The 15,197-nt window shown below is 37.6% G+C and overlaps 1 protein-coding gene across 2 annotated transcripts in view; it reads right to left on the bottom strand.

Annotated features, from left to right (window-relative positions):
* The window catches only part of FAM193A (family with sequence similarity 193, member A), a 48,518-nt gene extending 36,388 nt beyond the window's left edge, over positions 1 to 12,130 (bottom strand). Inside the window, exons 1-6 of one of the 2 annotated variants that reach the window (XM_010147119.1) lie at positions 12,105 to 12,130; positions 9,163 to 9,408; positions 6,707 to 6,853; positions 6,269 to 6,436; positions 3,317 to 3,551; positions 28 to 152 (exon numbers count right to left, since the gene is read on the bottom strand). In XM_010147119.1, coding sequence (XP_010145421.1) covers positions 28 to 152; positions 3,317 to 3,551; positions 6,269 to 6,369 — 461 coding nt within the window. In that variant the 5' untranslated portion in view covers positions 6,370 to 6,436; positions 6,707 to 6,853; positions 9,163 to 9,408; positions 12,105 to 12,130. Of the gene's footprint in view, positions 1 to 27; positions 153 to 3,316; positions 3,552 to 6,268; positions 6,437 to 6,706; positions 6,854 to 9,162; positions 9,409 to 12,104 lie in introns of those variants that run through there. The other variant, XM_010147121.1, reaches the window with a different exon arrangement.
* Between the last annotated feature and the right edge of the window lie 3,067 nt (positions 12,131 to 15,197).

The raw sequence follows: 15,197 nt of genomic DNA, 5'->3' as shown, positions 1-15,197 counted from the left end.
TAAATTACAAAAGAATAGTTAAACTACCTTAGCTGTGACACCAAAGTTGGCAAGCTGTTCTGCAGAAGTGGCTCAGAAAATACCAGATTTTCAAACAGATGCTTATTGTGCAATTCCCATGTCACCTGAAATTTCTTCAAATGCTCATTTTCCTATTAAAAAAAAAAAATCAGAAATAACCCAGGGTTAGAAAACAAAAAACAACTAAAAAATTCTGTCTCAGGCAAGATTCAGTTGGCTTTTTTTAAAATCTAGTCTCCAACCTACAGGCTGGATTATCCAGCTCAGATCTTACCCAGTTATAATACCTAGAAACTCAGAGTTTCAGTAATTCTTTAATGACTTGAACAACCACAGCTTCAGTCCTTATTTTCTAAATTGTCATAGATTAGAGGAAAAAAAAAAAAAAGAAAAATCAGGCTCTTGTTGAAAGCTTCCACTCATTTCTGCACTGAAAGGTGTGTTTTATGATGTCAACCAGTTATTCTCACGTTTTCTCAAACAATTGTCTACCTCTGATTATTTTCCAGTTCTTTGAACTTACCTGGTAACAGACACACTTATGATTGCAAGCTATAATCTTTATTCAGAGCTGACATAAATCAAGTAAACAATTCTCTCCAAGTACAAATTCAAAACCAAAGTTTTGTAAATAGACAACTTACATTTCTAATACACAAAATGTTTTTGCATTTGAGGTTATTTAACACATAATTGTATATAATTTCAAGGCCTCAATCTTAAAGCTATTAATACCAAAATAAGAATCAAAGACAGGTGTAATATTTTTCCAAGTCAGTATCTTTTCCCACATATAGCCAGCAGTATGCAGTTTCCTATACCAGGACTCCCACAGACCAAATTAAATGCAAGTGCTACGGCTATCAGATTAGCAAGCGAGCTCTATGCACTGTAACCCTGAATACCCAGAAATACCAGAATACTCTGGAATTCCAAACATTTGTTAAGCACAGTAGGTTAAAAAACAAATAGATACTTATATCAGACCTAAACACAAGACTATTGGTATAGAAAAAAGAATCGGGTTTGCCTTATTATTATTTAGGAAGGATTGGTGGGTTTTTTTGAGCTGCACAAGATATATGTACTCTTCACTTTGAGTATTACATCTTCAAAGTATTTAAAATGTCTATAAATTGCTAAAATTTCTCAAGGGTCAACACTGAGAAATATCAAAATTACTTAGGAAATCAACCTTACAAAGCAGTCAACACTTATCTACAAAATCTTGTGTATCAGACTGCAGAGTACACTATTTTTCACAAAAAAAATCCAGGTAAGTTTTCCCTTCTTGTCTGCTATACTGTCTACTATAGGGCGCTTCTGTACTGACCAGAGTCTTTTACAGCTCACTCTCAATATAATCTGTCATACCCTGGTAGGACACAAGCCTTCAATTTCCTGCTCTTGAACCTCGTTAGTCAGCTGGATGCCTTTAAAAAGAAGGACAACTGCCATAATTTCATTGAGAAATTAGTTCCTCATAGGTAGAGGTTCAAGGCACTATATGCCTTTGTACAGCATGCTACCTGCAACAGTTTCACCTTTAAAGGAAGGGCTGCATGAAGTTTAGGGTTCTTTGAGCTGAAAAGATTCCTTCTTCCAGAGTGCACTGGTATCTCGAGAAAAAGCCACCATGCACACTGAAAAGGCCAGTGACCCTACTACCTAGACTGGAAGCTGTGACATATTACTCCATTTAATAAAAAGGTTATTAAATAAGTAAGAAATACACAGTATCCTACATTCTCACATTTCGGTTTCGGAAAGTCACAGCTTGGTAGAAGCAGCTTGCAGTACTTATTGGGCTGCAGAAAAATAAGGACAGGAATAGTGTGTGGGGTGTATATATAATATGTATTTTTTAAAGTGACTAGGAATTTTGTTTTGAATTTTGTCAGAAGAGAGGTAGATTACAGAGTTGAAGCATCTTGTCTCATCACAGCCATTATCTCAATCTCTCATATCTGCTATGTTTTCATGACCACTAGTTCACAATAAGAACCGGAGAAAAAAAAATATTAAAATATTATTTTCTGATCAGCATTGCAATTCTAGCATTAATGGGTTCATTACTGGTGGATCTACTTTAAGAAGGATAACATTTGTACTGTAATCCATCCACTTCTCAGCCTAACAAATTTCTAAGTTCCAATGCAAATCAACCTGAAGAGCACCTCAAGCACCTGGCCAGAGACCTGATGACTATTAAAAGCAGCCAATGAACTGGAGCTGGTAGTGACCTCACATCTTTAAGTAGTAAAACTGTGGAAGACAACACAGGCGACAGCAAACACAGAGCACTGACAACAGAAAAAAGCATCAGATACGATCAAGTTTCTTAATGGAAACATCTTGCTTTGCCAATTGAATTTTATTAACCACCCTACCTCAGTAATAACACTCTGCTTCTTCCCCATTTAAACCCTTCTCAGTTGTGGCCATCATAGGCCTGAGTGCCTATTCTTTTCCTTTCTTAATATACCTAGGCAGTCACTTTGGGTAACTGGCAATAAACCCCAAATTTACCAGTTTATCCACTTTTTTTGCTTGTGCAAAGTTTATACAAGAAAAGGGATATACAGGATAAGGACATTAACGAAGGATATACGGAAATGATTATTAACAAAACGGGATTAAATAACCTTCTCAGCCTTTAAACAAGCAGAAATACAGAATTTGTTTAATGTATTACTTACTTGTGATGGATTGTTACTGAAGAGATTTAAGGTTATTGCTTAGTTTCTACCTGACAATATAATCCCAAGTCTAACATCACAATCAGTTGACCAAAAAAACCCAAAACTAAACATTTAAGAACGAACAAGAACTTGAGAAATAATAAACAACATAGCACAATAATTTTGAGGCAAGAGATCATCATTTCAAGTAGCCATTCTTGCTTCTAAGGGAAAAGAAAAATTGAACACTGAAACAATCTAAATTAGTGCTACACATAAAAGTTGGTGTCCTTTAAACATGGTTGTCAAAAGACTACTGAAGATTCACAGAAACGTGCCACACATTTTCAAAGGCATTATCTAAAATCATGTAGATCTACTTAAAGATTAGTTTCAGAATAAGTGCCACAAACAACATCCCATCCTTTTACTTACAAACAAAAGGCAATTTCATCAATTCATTGTAATAGATGCCTATCTACATTTCTGAAGAATTACATTTGCATTTTCAGAATATCTCTGTTTGCATTTTACAAACACAGAGGACAGCCAAAACAGCTCTGCTAGCATCACCCCTAGTAAGTAGAAGCACACAGGCTATTTTTCAGTCTTACCAGAGTAACTAGAAAGGCGCTGATTGTACAAGCTGCCTGACAGAGTGCACTATATTCTTCAAGTAGGAGTGAGATGAACTGATGTGCCTGTGGTGGCCCTTGTATTGCTAACGATGATGCAACTTTAGATCCCAGTGACAAGTGTCTGAGCAGACGAACCTTCATTTCAAGCACATATTCTCTAGCTTGCTGTTCCAACCGTTGGTAAAGCTGATATGGATCTCTTTCACAAAGCCTGTATTTTTAGAATATTTGTAACAAAGAAAAAAATCAAAACAAACCCCAAACAGATAATCAATGAATTTACTTTCCTAAAAATATTTACCCGTTACCATCATTGTCACCAAAAAAAAAAAAAAATCAGTGGCGAGAGTTTACAGAAATACCTTACATCTGGAAGAACACAGGCCAGTTCCCTACTTTTCCACTGTGGAACTAAGCTCCTGTGTAGCTTTAGGATTAGGATGCTTACACATCCGAGGACAAATTAATTTAGGACATAAGTATTTCACTTCAATTTGTGAGCTAGAAAACCTTGACTCAGTTTGCACACAACCCTACAGACACCTAGGTAAGCTTCTTTACAACTTCTCCATGTTCTAACTAGGACGTTTATTAGGGCCGTATTTAAGAACTGTCAAACTCAGACCTAATTAATATCCTGTAAGACAGACCTTTACTTCAACCCACTGAAAGTGCTTTACCTGTTAGGCGGCCAGAACATGCCTAAACACATACTAACCAGACTGGACTTGGTGATTGCTTTGGGGGACCCTTCTGCTGTTCAGCTGAACTGAAAGAAAACATTTCACACATAGCTTTTAAGACACTTGTTCACGAAACTCTTTCTCGCCTTCACTGAGAGGCAACCTAAGTTGCCACCATTGCAAATGATAGGTGTATTTTTTTTTTATTACTTATTTTTAAAAGATCTGGATTAGGGACTAGAATTTGGGACTCATTTGTCCCAGGGAAGCACATCAGCATTGAAGTTCCGGAATCATATTGCCCTCCATGCACTCTACTCAGCCACTCAGTACCTGCAAGACTTGTCACTGTAAGAGACAGCTTCAAAGAGGGTCAGGGTTTCCTGCTAAGGACAGCATGCAGCTGGCTAGGTCTGATACTCTCCTGGAAGCGAGACATGGGTTTGAACCACCTCACATGGAAGAAAACTGAACACAATGACTGCTTTGAAGCACTTTTGAGTGAATTTGTACCATTTGAAGTCCCGGGCATGGAGTTTAAGCACTTGCCTCAGTTTTTTTACAGCACAGTGAGGTGGGGAAGAAGAAAGGGATTAGGTAAGTACTTAAGAGTTTGATGAATTAAAGTCTGTTACTATTTAGTCCTTGCTCTTCCCTCATCACTCACAAAATAAGAGTACTATCATATTGCCATAAAGTGCTCCAACATGCAGTACTTGGCACCACTACTTATTTTCAAGACCACCAGACAGTCTGCTTCTTGCCAGCTGTGTCTAACAGAACTAAGCATGGAAGTAGGAATTTCAGCCTTTTAAACATAGATTTAGTTGGCCACAGCATGATCTTTGGCATGCTACCTACAGTTTATTCGGTTGACCAGCTTTGTTAAGAAATTCTGCATGACATTAGCACCATGGACTGGGCACACTGGTGTCCGCTCAAACACAGCGGCCTGACTTCATTTCATACTTGGACACCAGAAGGGACTTGAATGAAATATATTGATATTGACATTTAAGGTTCCTTTCTTTGAGGTCCTGTATTTTTTTTTCTTTGAGGCCTTTGTATTTTAATAATCTCTCTCAGAAGTGAAAAAACAGTTCTAGAAAATTCAAAGCTCCTAAATAAAAGTACACAGTATGTGTTCCAATTTCCAAAATTTTTCCATTAAGGCTAAACTGCATAAAATCAACCACCATTTTAGCTGTGATTCAGTTGTAATTACCTAAACACTATGCAATATTTAAGCATCTTTAATTTCAAAACCTATGTTGCATGTTTTGATCACTTAAATAAACCAAGTGTGACTAATAGGGAGGCAGACTATTTTACTCTACATTTACACAGCTCATTCAAACCCAAACACTCAGATTTTATATAACACAACTGCAATAAGCTTACTCAATGATCTATTAAGGCTGATTCAAGAGTATTGTTATTCAAAGAGCAATGCGAGATGACTACAATCTTTCAAAAGTTTCTTTACCTCATCAGAATTCAGCTTCACCTAGAAACTCCACATAAGAACAACAGTTGTCACACTACTCAGACCCTGGTATATGAAGTACGTACAAAACCAAGGAGAGCAACTATTCCTTGTCCACATATTCAGTTAAGACAGAAACTGAGATGGACCGCCTGGAGCAATTTAAGGACAACCACACTCTTCTCCAAGAGGAAAAACCCCACAACTGAGCACTTCATTAAGCACATATTCAACTTCACACCTAGAAAAGCTACAATTTCAACTTCTGAAGTGAGAAAGTTCTTGGAATCTACCTCATCTAGTGATCAATGGCCAATATTACTTTTTTTTTTTTTTGGAAAAGTCTTCTAGCTGTTAGGACTACAGTAACAAGCATTACTGTAACTCAGGTCAGTTCGTAAGCTTTTCATTTGGGGAGATTCAAACTAAACAATGTCTTAATAATAATCATGATCTCAAGGTCTTTTGAAGAATAAGATTTTGTGAAACACACACCACACACCCCCAATTACACATTAATACTACTGCAAACAGCATATGTATTTAATAGCTTCCCATGCATTCAGTCTGGCACTTAATCCTGCATGAAACAGAACTGACTGATTTCTCATCCTAGCAGAGAGGCAATCATTCCAAGCAACCAGACTTACACAGTTAGTAAATAATGTTCTATTAAAAAGCAATATTCCAAATGACTTAAAAAATATTTCAAAAGAATCCTCTTGGCAATCAACAGATGTTTTTCAAAGTGCTCTATACCTATCCACCAGCTCTTTCATTCCTTCTTTATCTGGTACCAAAGACTGGTCTTGGTCATCTGCCAAAGGGGTCCCAGCTTGGCGATATATACACCGAACCATGTATCTTACTTCTGACCAGTAATTCTGAAGCTGCTGAGGTTCACGTTCAGGCTCTGCTGAATTTTCTCTGCAAATAATGACAAAATAATTAATCTCTATTTATGTATCACATAGGTGTATTGATGTCTATTATTCTGAAGATGCTCTGCAAGAAAAACAACATACACCTGAAAGTTCCTAAAATAAAGCATAAAATTGGGTAACAGCTGCCATCCATAAGCAACTGTTATTGTCAGAGAGCCCATCAGAGTTTAAGCATACACCAACAAATCAGCTACAACACTGCCGACAGCATGGCTACAGGCACCACGCTGCTGAGCTTGAATTCAGTTCTTACCTGCGCTCATTACAGGCCTCACAGTTGCACGCTATGTCTGAAGGGGAGGAATTGCTAAGATCTGCAGCAGGCACAGTCTGTGCACCAACAGTTATTCTGCTGTGATCCACTGTTTCCAAGAGGCATGTGCAAAAGGAAATCTTGGCTCTGAAAGGCAAAACACACAGGTAACCTTCAGTTTGTAAAGTAGAGATCTGAAATGTTAATAGGTCGGAAAACGTGAACGTGGCAATTCTTCACATGGAGTGTATTTTGGGAGGACACTCAAGCACAAAGAATTTACCTTCAAAAAGCTTAATAAATGCAAGACACAGACCGAGAAAACCAGTGATATAAACACTTTAATTTCTAACAACTAAAGTATGTTGGTTATAATTATCACCTTTATGTACTCCAGCATAAACAATGAACTAAGCTGAAGGAAGGCTTGCATCATCTATGATTAATCATAAACTAGTAATATCTCTTCAGTCTCTACTTCACACTATGTTTGACTTTTGTAGTTCAACAATGCCTTCTAGCATAAAATCTCCTTGTTTATAACAGCCAGACATACTACTTCATCGTAATGGACATTAGAAAGCTGCCATCGTTGGGAGTGGATGACACAAACCTCTCTCCCAAGACTGCTGGTATTTTGGTCTCCAATTTCTCTTCCTTCTCTACACTCAGCCACAGTACATATCATGGTTCCCTCATGCACCCTTCCCAAGCTGCCAGCAGCTTTCTGTGGCACCAGGCAGAGACCTCTCTCCCATTAGGAGTATGGCGGAAGGGATTTTTTTGTGCTTCACCCTAGATCCTGGAGCAGGATGAAGGCACAGATCAAAACAAACTTGCATACATTTGCTGCCAACAGCAAGACCAGCTACCGGGGATGGTGTGGAGTCAAACCAAGCTAGGCAGTGAGAGCATCAGCAACCTCAACACAGGAGCATCTATAGCACACAACTTATACTCTGGCTTGCAGTGACTGGCAAGAGATTTTTTTCAGCTTATTTTCGGTTTGGGGTTCCCTCCCCCCACACTTCGAAGTTGGTTTCTCTAACTTGACTAGCTTCCTAATCCATCTGACTTTAAGCCACACTTACCAGCTTGGAAAATCCTCCTGCTGTTCGCTTTTAAAAATTCCTCTTAATTTAAGAAAACAGTTGCCAAATTAAAATACTGTCAATTTTTATTTTACCTGGTGTATCTGTAAGTTAACAAAACATTTAGGAAGCAAATCCTGCCTTCCTTCCTCTTGTAGAAGACTTATTTTCCTAACTAGTTCATTAAACAGAGCTTAAAGATGTCAAAATATTTGACTCAACTGAACAATAATGTGCTTCAGTCTTGCTGTGCTTTGAAGTCTCTAGGATGTGTTAACCATCCAACTACCAGTGTAATTCCCTTCAATGTAATCTCTTTTGATTAATTTCACTACCCCATGTTAATAGCAAGAATATCAGTAAACACTAGTTGTATACAAGTGTTCATATACTCTGAAATTCTCCTTACAAGGTATTATGTCAAGTGCACTTTTAACATGAGTTTAACAACATATGCTATACGAAGGCAATCTTTCTTCACACCGGTTTACTGCAATAAAACCGTGCATGTGCCTATGGGCATGTGCACAGTCTGTTAGCTCTCTGCAAGGAGATGTCAGCTGGAATCTATAATGCTTCCAATTATCAGAAGCATGTGGCTTCCCAGATCAGTTGTGAAGATTTGGTTCTGCAGTATAGCACCATATTTACTTCTAGTGGGGTTGTGCTGGAGCTGTCAATGAACTTTTTATATCTTTTTGCTACACTGAGCACAGTTCTTAAGTGAAGTTGAGTTCTCATTTGAAAATATGTTTTAACACTTAATTTAGAAAATAATCACAACCTGAAATACCAGCACCATGTATTAAAACACCATTAGCAGTGCTACAAAGAGTAAGAAATTGTTATATGCATAATGTGCAGAGTTGTGCTTCTTTATTAAGAAAATGCAGGAAAGAAAAGATGACAAAACTGAGACATGCAAGAAAGCAGTGCAAGTGCAGCCACTCAGGAACAAGACTGAAAACACAGAAAATTCAGACAGTTTACCTCACAAAGGGGGGAAGTACACATGAGCAGAGAAAACAGAAGAAAGTGTAGTGAATGAAGCTGCATTGGTAAGAGCAGACGAAACAGAATTTAAGTAAATGGGGAAAGGACGAAGTATGAGATCCAACAAATGGAAAGGGAATAAAACCAGCAAGAAACAAATCCAAGCCTTGCTCTACTCAAAACTCCAAACTCAGAATCAGAACTCCTCGTTTTTGGAACAACTTGCTTGGTCAGTTTAGCTCATAGGAAAACCAACTCAAGGTTTCCTAAAATACTTTCTAAGCAATTACAGTTTAAGGGGTTCCAAAGCACAAAGTAGCATTCAGCCCAAAACAACTTCTTACTCTACTGGATTGAAGTACTTCAACTTACCACAAGAGACTGCTCTATTGTAGCATGCCTCTCCTCTTTTTCAACTGTTCTTCGACAGTCTGGACACACCCACAGTGGAAGATGCAGCATATTGTTTGCTTTTGGAGATGTGGAAAGTGCTGTTTTGCTAGAATTTTTTATTCCGCTCTCTGAAAGCGAAGTATCTTTTCGTTCACTTCTACAAAGAAGACAATGCTCGCCAGTTGTATATGGTGCCCTTTGGCCCAAGCCAAAGGTAAACGGTGTCTGCAAAGAAATGTTTTGATAGATAACTGGTTATTTACAGAATATGTACCAGAAAAACTTTTCCTATGATTTAAAAAAAAAAAAACAAAACAAAACCCACAACCAAACAACACAGATTTTAACAGTTGGCATTAAATAAAGCTGAGTACGTCCCAAGATCAAACACAACAGTCTTAATATCCATCTAACAAATAATTTTGATTAGGAATACACCCACATTTAAGTAGTAATGTTTTCAGGGACCATGAATGGCAGCCTTCCCCTCCAAAATAATTCAGTCTAAGTGCAATAATCTAATAAGTAGACTAAAAAAGGGATAGTACAATTCCTTTTTGCTGTTGTCATTCTTACAGATAAAAAGAAAAATTACCTCTCTTTCAAGTTCTGTGTCACCTCCTTTTTTAACACTAACTGAAACAAAGACACTTTTAGCTAAGCTTGTTGCAAAATAAAAGCTTAACTCAGTTTTAACAAAACCAATCAGTAGAGTCTTAAAAATCCACTCCCAGCTATTGAATAAAGTCAACTTAGTAACTTGAGGACAGAGGCAGTTCAAAACTGAATACACTTTCCAAGATGCTACTGTGCATGAAATAATGGTTCACCCATGAAACAATGATAATTGACCGAGACTGATACTCAAAAACATGTCAAGCAGCACAAGCCAAACAAAACCCAACTTCATGAGACACAAGCCAAGTTATTAGCCTGTTTTGTTCCATTCATTATAATACAGTTACTAGCTCTGCCTTAATTAGCAACATCATCTATGCAAGCCTCAAAACAGTTCAATTCTCTCTCAAAGGAAAGGCAAAGTTTTAATCATTCATTCAAACCTCCCTTTAGATACTGCTCCAACCTCAGTACTAACAGAAACACTGCTTTAAAGATCTTGTGGAGCTGAACTGCTCAAGCACAGGTGAGAAGTTCTTTAGGGCAAAGGACTAGTTCAAGCTACCACACAATTCACTAACTCCCTTGTCTTTGCAGCAAGAAGAGATCAATTTCCTATTGCTGACATCTAAAGAAAAACAGCACAGCACTATGAACTCCGTGTTCTTTGCATTTACAAAACAGACATATGCAGTGATATGGAAATAAAAACTGAGAATTCTAGACATCAAAAAGACACAATGAATTCATCTCCACAAGTATCATCTTTCAGAAGTTCAGAAGAAGTTTAAGTTAATAGATTTAGTAGGAACAGCTAATCTCTTCAAGAAGAGATGCCACTTCAGGAATTCACACTAAGCACTAAGGCCAGAGAAGGAACACAATTTCTGTGGGTTTCTTCTGCAAGTTTTCAACCAGACTCATGAATAAAGACTTGTTGTGCTTCCTGAAAGGCTGGAACCATCCCCCTACTGGCTCCACAAGGATGTATAGATTTCTCAAGTTAGACATCCCTCTTGGCTGACCTGTGCTAAACTGCAAATCTTATTAATGCCTAAATACCCTGCATGCAGGAGGCCATGGCTGCTCATACCCTTAACCCTGAAAGTTTCCTTGTTAAACTAATTTTTTTTGAAGCCAGATTAAGTACCTGTTGGAATGACTATGACATCTTTATAGCTATTTCAGGAAAATACTTAGGAACATCGTCTGCAGAACATATTCCAACAAGTAGGAAAAGCAGAGGACAAAAAAATATAAAAGTTTATTGGTTCAGACAACCTGACACTTAAATCTTTTGAAAGATAAGGGTCATGGCAACCATAACATAGCCATGTTGTAAGTCCTAACTTAGAGAAGTCCTTAAGTGTGTAATTTGCTTCAAGTTGCACCATGATCACTAAAAAGCAGAGGCAAACACAGCAGAAACAACAATCTTCATTCTGGCCAACTCACAGACTCAGTAAAACCCAAACTATCTCCTGTCTAGGCCCGTAATTACAACAGAATTAAAGATCAACTGAAAAGCACAATGCAAATCAACTGCTAGGAATGAAAATTTCTAAGCAGGTTTGTGCTCGTTATTATTGCTAATAAAATTGACAGTTAAAACCCTGACAAAAAAAAAATCTCAACCATAAGCATCTCCAATTTCCATTATGGCTCTATTACACTAAAATAAAGGTATGAATTGCAGTTTCTTCTTTATTTAAAAGATGATGAATACAGTAACTGTTCATGTGATGATTTTGACAGCAGCAGTAAACTCCTAGATTAGATGAGCTTGGAATTAGGTCACACATACATTTGTATGAGTCTTCAGTGTACTCAGAGCAAAGTGTACATTTTGAGAAAAGCAAGATATTTTTCCACTAGTCAAGCTTCAGAAAAATGTGTGATGCATCTTTGCAAGAAAACACCCAGTCTCACTTTCTCTCTGAAACATGTTGAGCTATAGCATTCATAAATGAAAGCTGGAAGTAGGACAAGCCGGAACAGAAATAACTATCTCTGCTATGTATTTAGGTTTATTTCCAAGAATAACTTGATTACCATAAAACTGCATAGCTTTTTTATACATCTACGTCCAATTTCAAGCTTATTTTAACAACAAAATTTTACTTTAGAAGTAGTATCTTTCACTGCTTTTTAAAGCTTGAATAAGTGAAGTTATCAGAAACTGACTTCAGCTGGCCAAGTCCCACTCTCAGGGATACAGATCTTTCTGAAGAGTTCTCTCTAGTACATTTAATAACAGATTAATAGTATCATACGCACTCACAATATATTTTGGCTGCACATACCTGAGAAACACCTGTGAACTCTGATCCAACAGAACTGTCCGTAAACTGCGTACCATTTAGCGAAACCTGGAAAAAATTAATAGTACACTGGTTACAATAGTTTAATGCTAAAAGAGGATTAAAAAAATTGAAACAAAACCTTCCCCCCTGCACCTGAGGGTTGAGATAAAACAGCTTTTAAAACTTGAATGATGGTTTGACTGCAGAGACGGAAAACCACAGTTCTTCTGTAACGAAAGTTCTATAGATGCAAAAGTTTACAGTTTATGTATTTTAAACTTCTGCACTATTGCTGTTTTATTAGCCATGCAACTCCGAGATGAAAGAATTAACACAGGAAAAAAGTCATAACCAAAACTACATTTTTCCTTCTGTATTTGACTGTTCGCATTTAGCTTTTAACCTTCTACTGTGATTCGGGACAATTAACCAAAGATGCTTGCCCCTTGGAAGTTCAATCCAATACTGTTTACTGAAATACGCAGCATTAACCGGGAAGATTCTTCCTCAGCAAGCCTGGCATTCAGCTATCCTGCTGCAGCAGCCTTCCTCCTGGCCTCAGGTTATAGTTCATACAAGAACCTCCCAGAGATCTCTTCGATACCTTATTTCTCCACAAGCCTAACAGGCTACACCAGATACAAACAAGGTGCTTTCACAAGCCCCACGTGTTTCCATACAGCATTATTTGAGGACACCAATACATGAGTAAAGTTAAAACAGCACCCAAATTCAACTCATTGAGCAGCTTGAGGAAAAAGCATTTTAATAAAAAAAAAAAAAAAGGGTGGGCAAGTGAAGTCAGCCATTTATTTCATTCTCTGTCTTCTCTCTTCTTGAGCACTGGTTTATCTCCTGAATTTCAGAAATAGTTTACCTCATGCCTCTGTTCCACCTTTCACATGTTTTTGCTAACCTCTTTTTACTCTCCAGTTTTCCACCTACTATTGCTTGACATTAACATTTCTAAGACTACTCTAAACAGTGTAATAAACCCCAGCCTGTTTAAGGTAGGAACCCCCACATCTAGCGACTTGGATTTAGAGCTCAGAAAGTACTTTTACCCTGCTACCAAACCAGAAACTTCAGCTGAAGCCTCCTCCAGTGCAAAGGAGCATTCTTCAGTTTTACGCACACACAGGATTACCGACTGACTGCTCGGTTTACTGTGCCAGTGAGATTACTGCAAAGCCGATGCCTTCAGATGGATTGTTCAAAGGCAAAGTAGAGGATAGGACACAATCTTCAAACCGTTGCTAATGAGGACACAAAACAAACCACACAACTTCACGTACGTACCCCATCTAGGCTACACTCAGGAGTAAGTATTTAAGAACAAAACCTCATACGCAAGTCAAGCAACTCTGCTCCAAAATCATGGAAGCAGAAATGCTGATGTGGAACAAGTTCCCTATTTTTATTTATCCAATTTCCAAAAAGAAGAAAAGATAAAAGGCCTTTTGAATTAAAAAAAGAAACCTGTAAGAAAGTTTAGAATTAAATTGCTATCTGCAACTCAAAAAACAACTGCATTTTTGAGACCATTCAAGAGTCAGGATTATCCAAAACCATTGCCTATTCATTGAGGGAGTAAATTTACCTTCTTTACATTCAAGAGAGCGATAAATGCAGGAGCCCTCACATTAAAACATGCAGATGTTGAGTGACCAAGTTGAAGGCAGTCAAATGTTATGAAATGAAAGAGAAATCAGTGGGAGATTTGTGTTATCCACGAAGTGTCACAGGATGCCAGGACAAAATAATGAACATCAGGAGTGACTGCTTCATAGAATAAGTTGCTAGTAAGAAAAAAAAAAAAAAAGAGGCATCTCTTGATCCCAAGCACTGTGCAGAATCTGGTCCAAAATATTTAAAATACTAAAATTTGGTAGTGACTTCAATATCTGCAGGAGGAACAAGCACCAAGGAATTTAAAGAAAGGAATTAGACAAATAGAAGGAAAGTTAGAGACTCATCAAAAATTAAATGCCTGTGGGCAATGAGATTTAAGACACTGTATGTGAGGCTTAGAGCAAATATAAAAATCACAAAAAGGACTTAAGTAGGGGTGAATAATGGCATGACAGGCAAGGGAAGGACATGGATAAATAACATATTGGAGAAAACGTTAGAAGAATCTTGTAGAAGTTCTCCAAATGGGGCTCAAACAATAGCAAGCTAAAAACAAAGAAAAAAATACAATGAAGAGTCTCACAAATAAATGGAGTGAGGCAAAAAAGTAAAAACTACAACTAAATCCTTTTTCAAGGCACATGAGGAACAAAAAGGAGTAGGTAGCCTGTCAGGACCTGTAAGGCTAAAGCAAGTAAACAGATGCATTAAAAAACACTCAAACAAGCTAAGATCATGGCAGAAACACCAGATTTTTTTTTTTTTAATCTTTGTGTTCACTATGGAGGCATTTAAAGATATTCTCTCAGTGAAAGGCTTCTTAATGAAAATGCTTTAGAGGATCTGCTTCAAAGCAAAGCACTACTAGAAAAAAAAAAGGATAGAACAAATGGACAACTCAAAAATTAGCAAACCAGTGAGAGCCGATGACATTCAGCCAAGAGTCCTAAAGAAGCTCAAGGACAATACAGTTGCACTAGTAATTTCAGTATGTTAATGCTTGCTTTATAATTCACCAATGCTAGAGGAGCAGAAGATTTTTATTTTTAAACATTTATGAAGGAGACCTAGGAAACTGCAGTTATCCATAGTCTGTAGCAAGAGAGTGGTGAGATGACACAGTTAACTAATAGCACTAAATTCTTCATGTTACTAAAGAGACGGGAGAATGGCAGAAGGACCTTACAAGATCTAGTTACTGGGCCATATGTTGACAGATCAAATTCTGTGTGCTGAGATTTAAAGTAGAAGTGACAAGCTTGACAGCTGTCACTTCTGGACAACCTTAACTTCTGCGGTTTTTTTAATGAAACTTTTTTTTTTCTCTCTCTCCAGTCCTGAGTATCCTTTTTAAGGATTTCTTATGTTTTAAAAACGTATTTTGGCAACTTAAGTGCCAGAAGGCAGGCTGAGAGGTCAGGAACATGGGAACGTCTGCATGCACTCTTCATCATGGAAAGA

This window comes from Eurypyga helias, unplaced genomic scaffold, assembly GCF_000690775.1.
Source record: "Eurypyga helias isolate BGI_N326 unplaced genomic scaffold, ASM69077v1 scaffold7532, whole genome shotgun sequence".
NCBI lineage: Eukaryota > Metazoa > Chordata > Aves > Eurypygiformes > Eurypygidae > Eurypyga > Eurypyga helias.
This window is presented reverse-complemented; position numbering and strand designations above follow the sequence as displayed.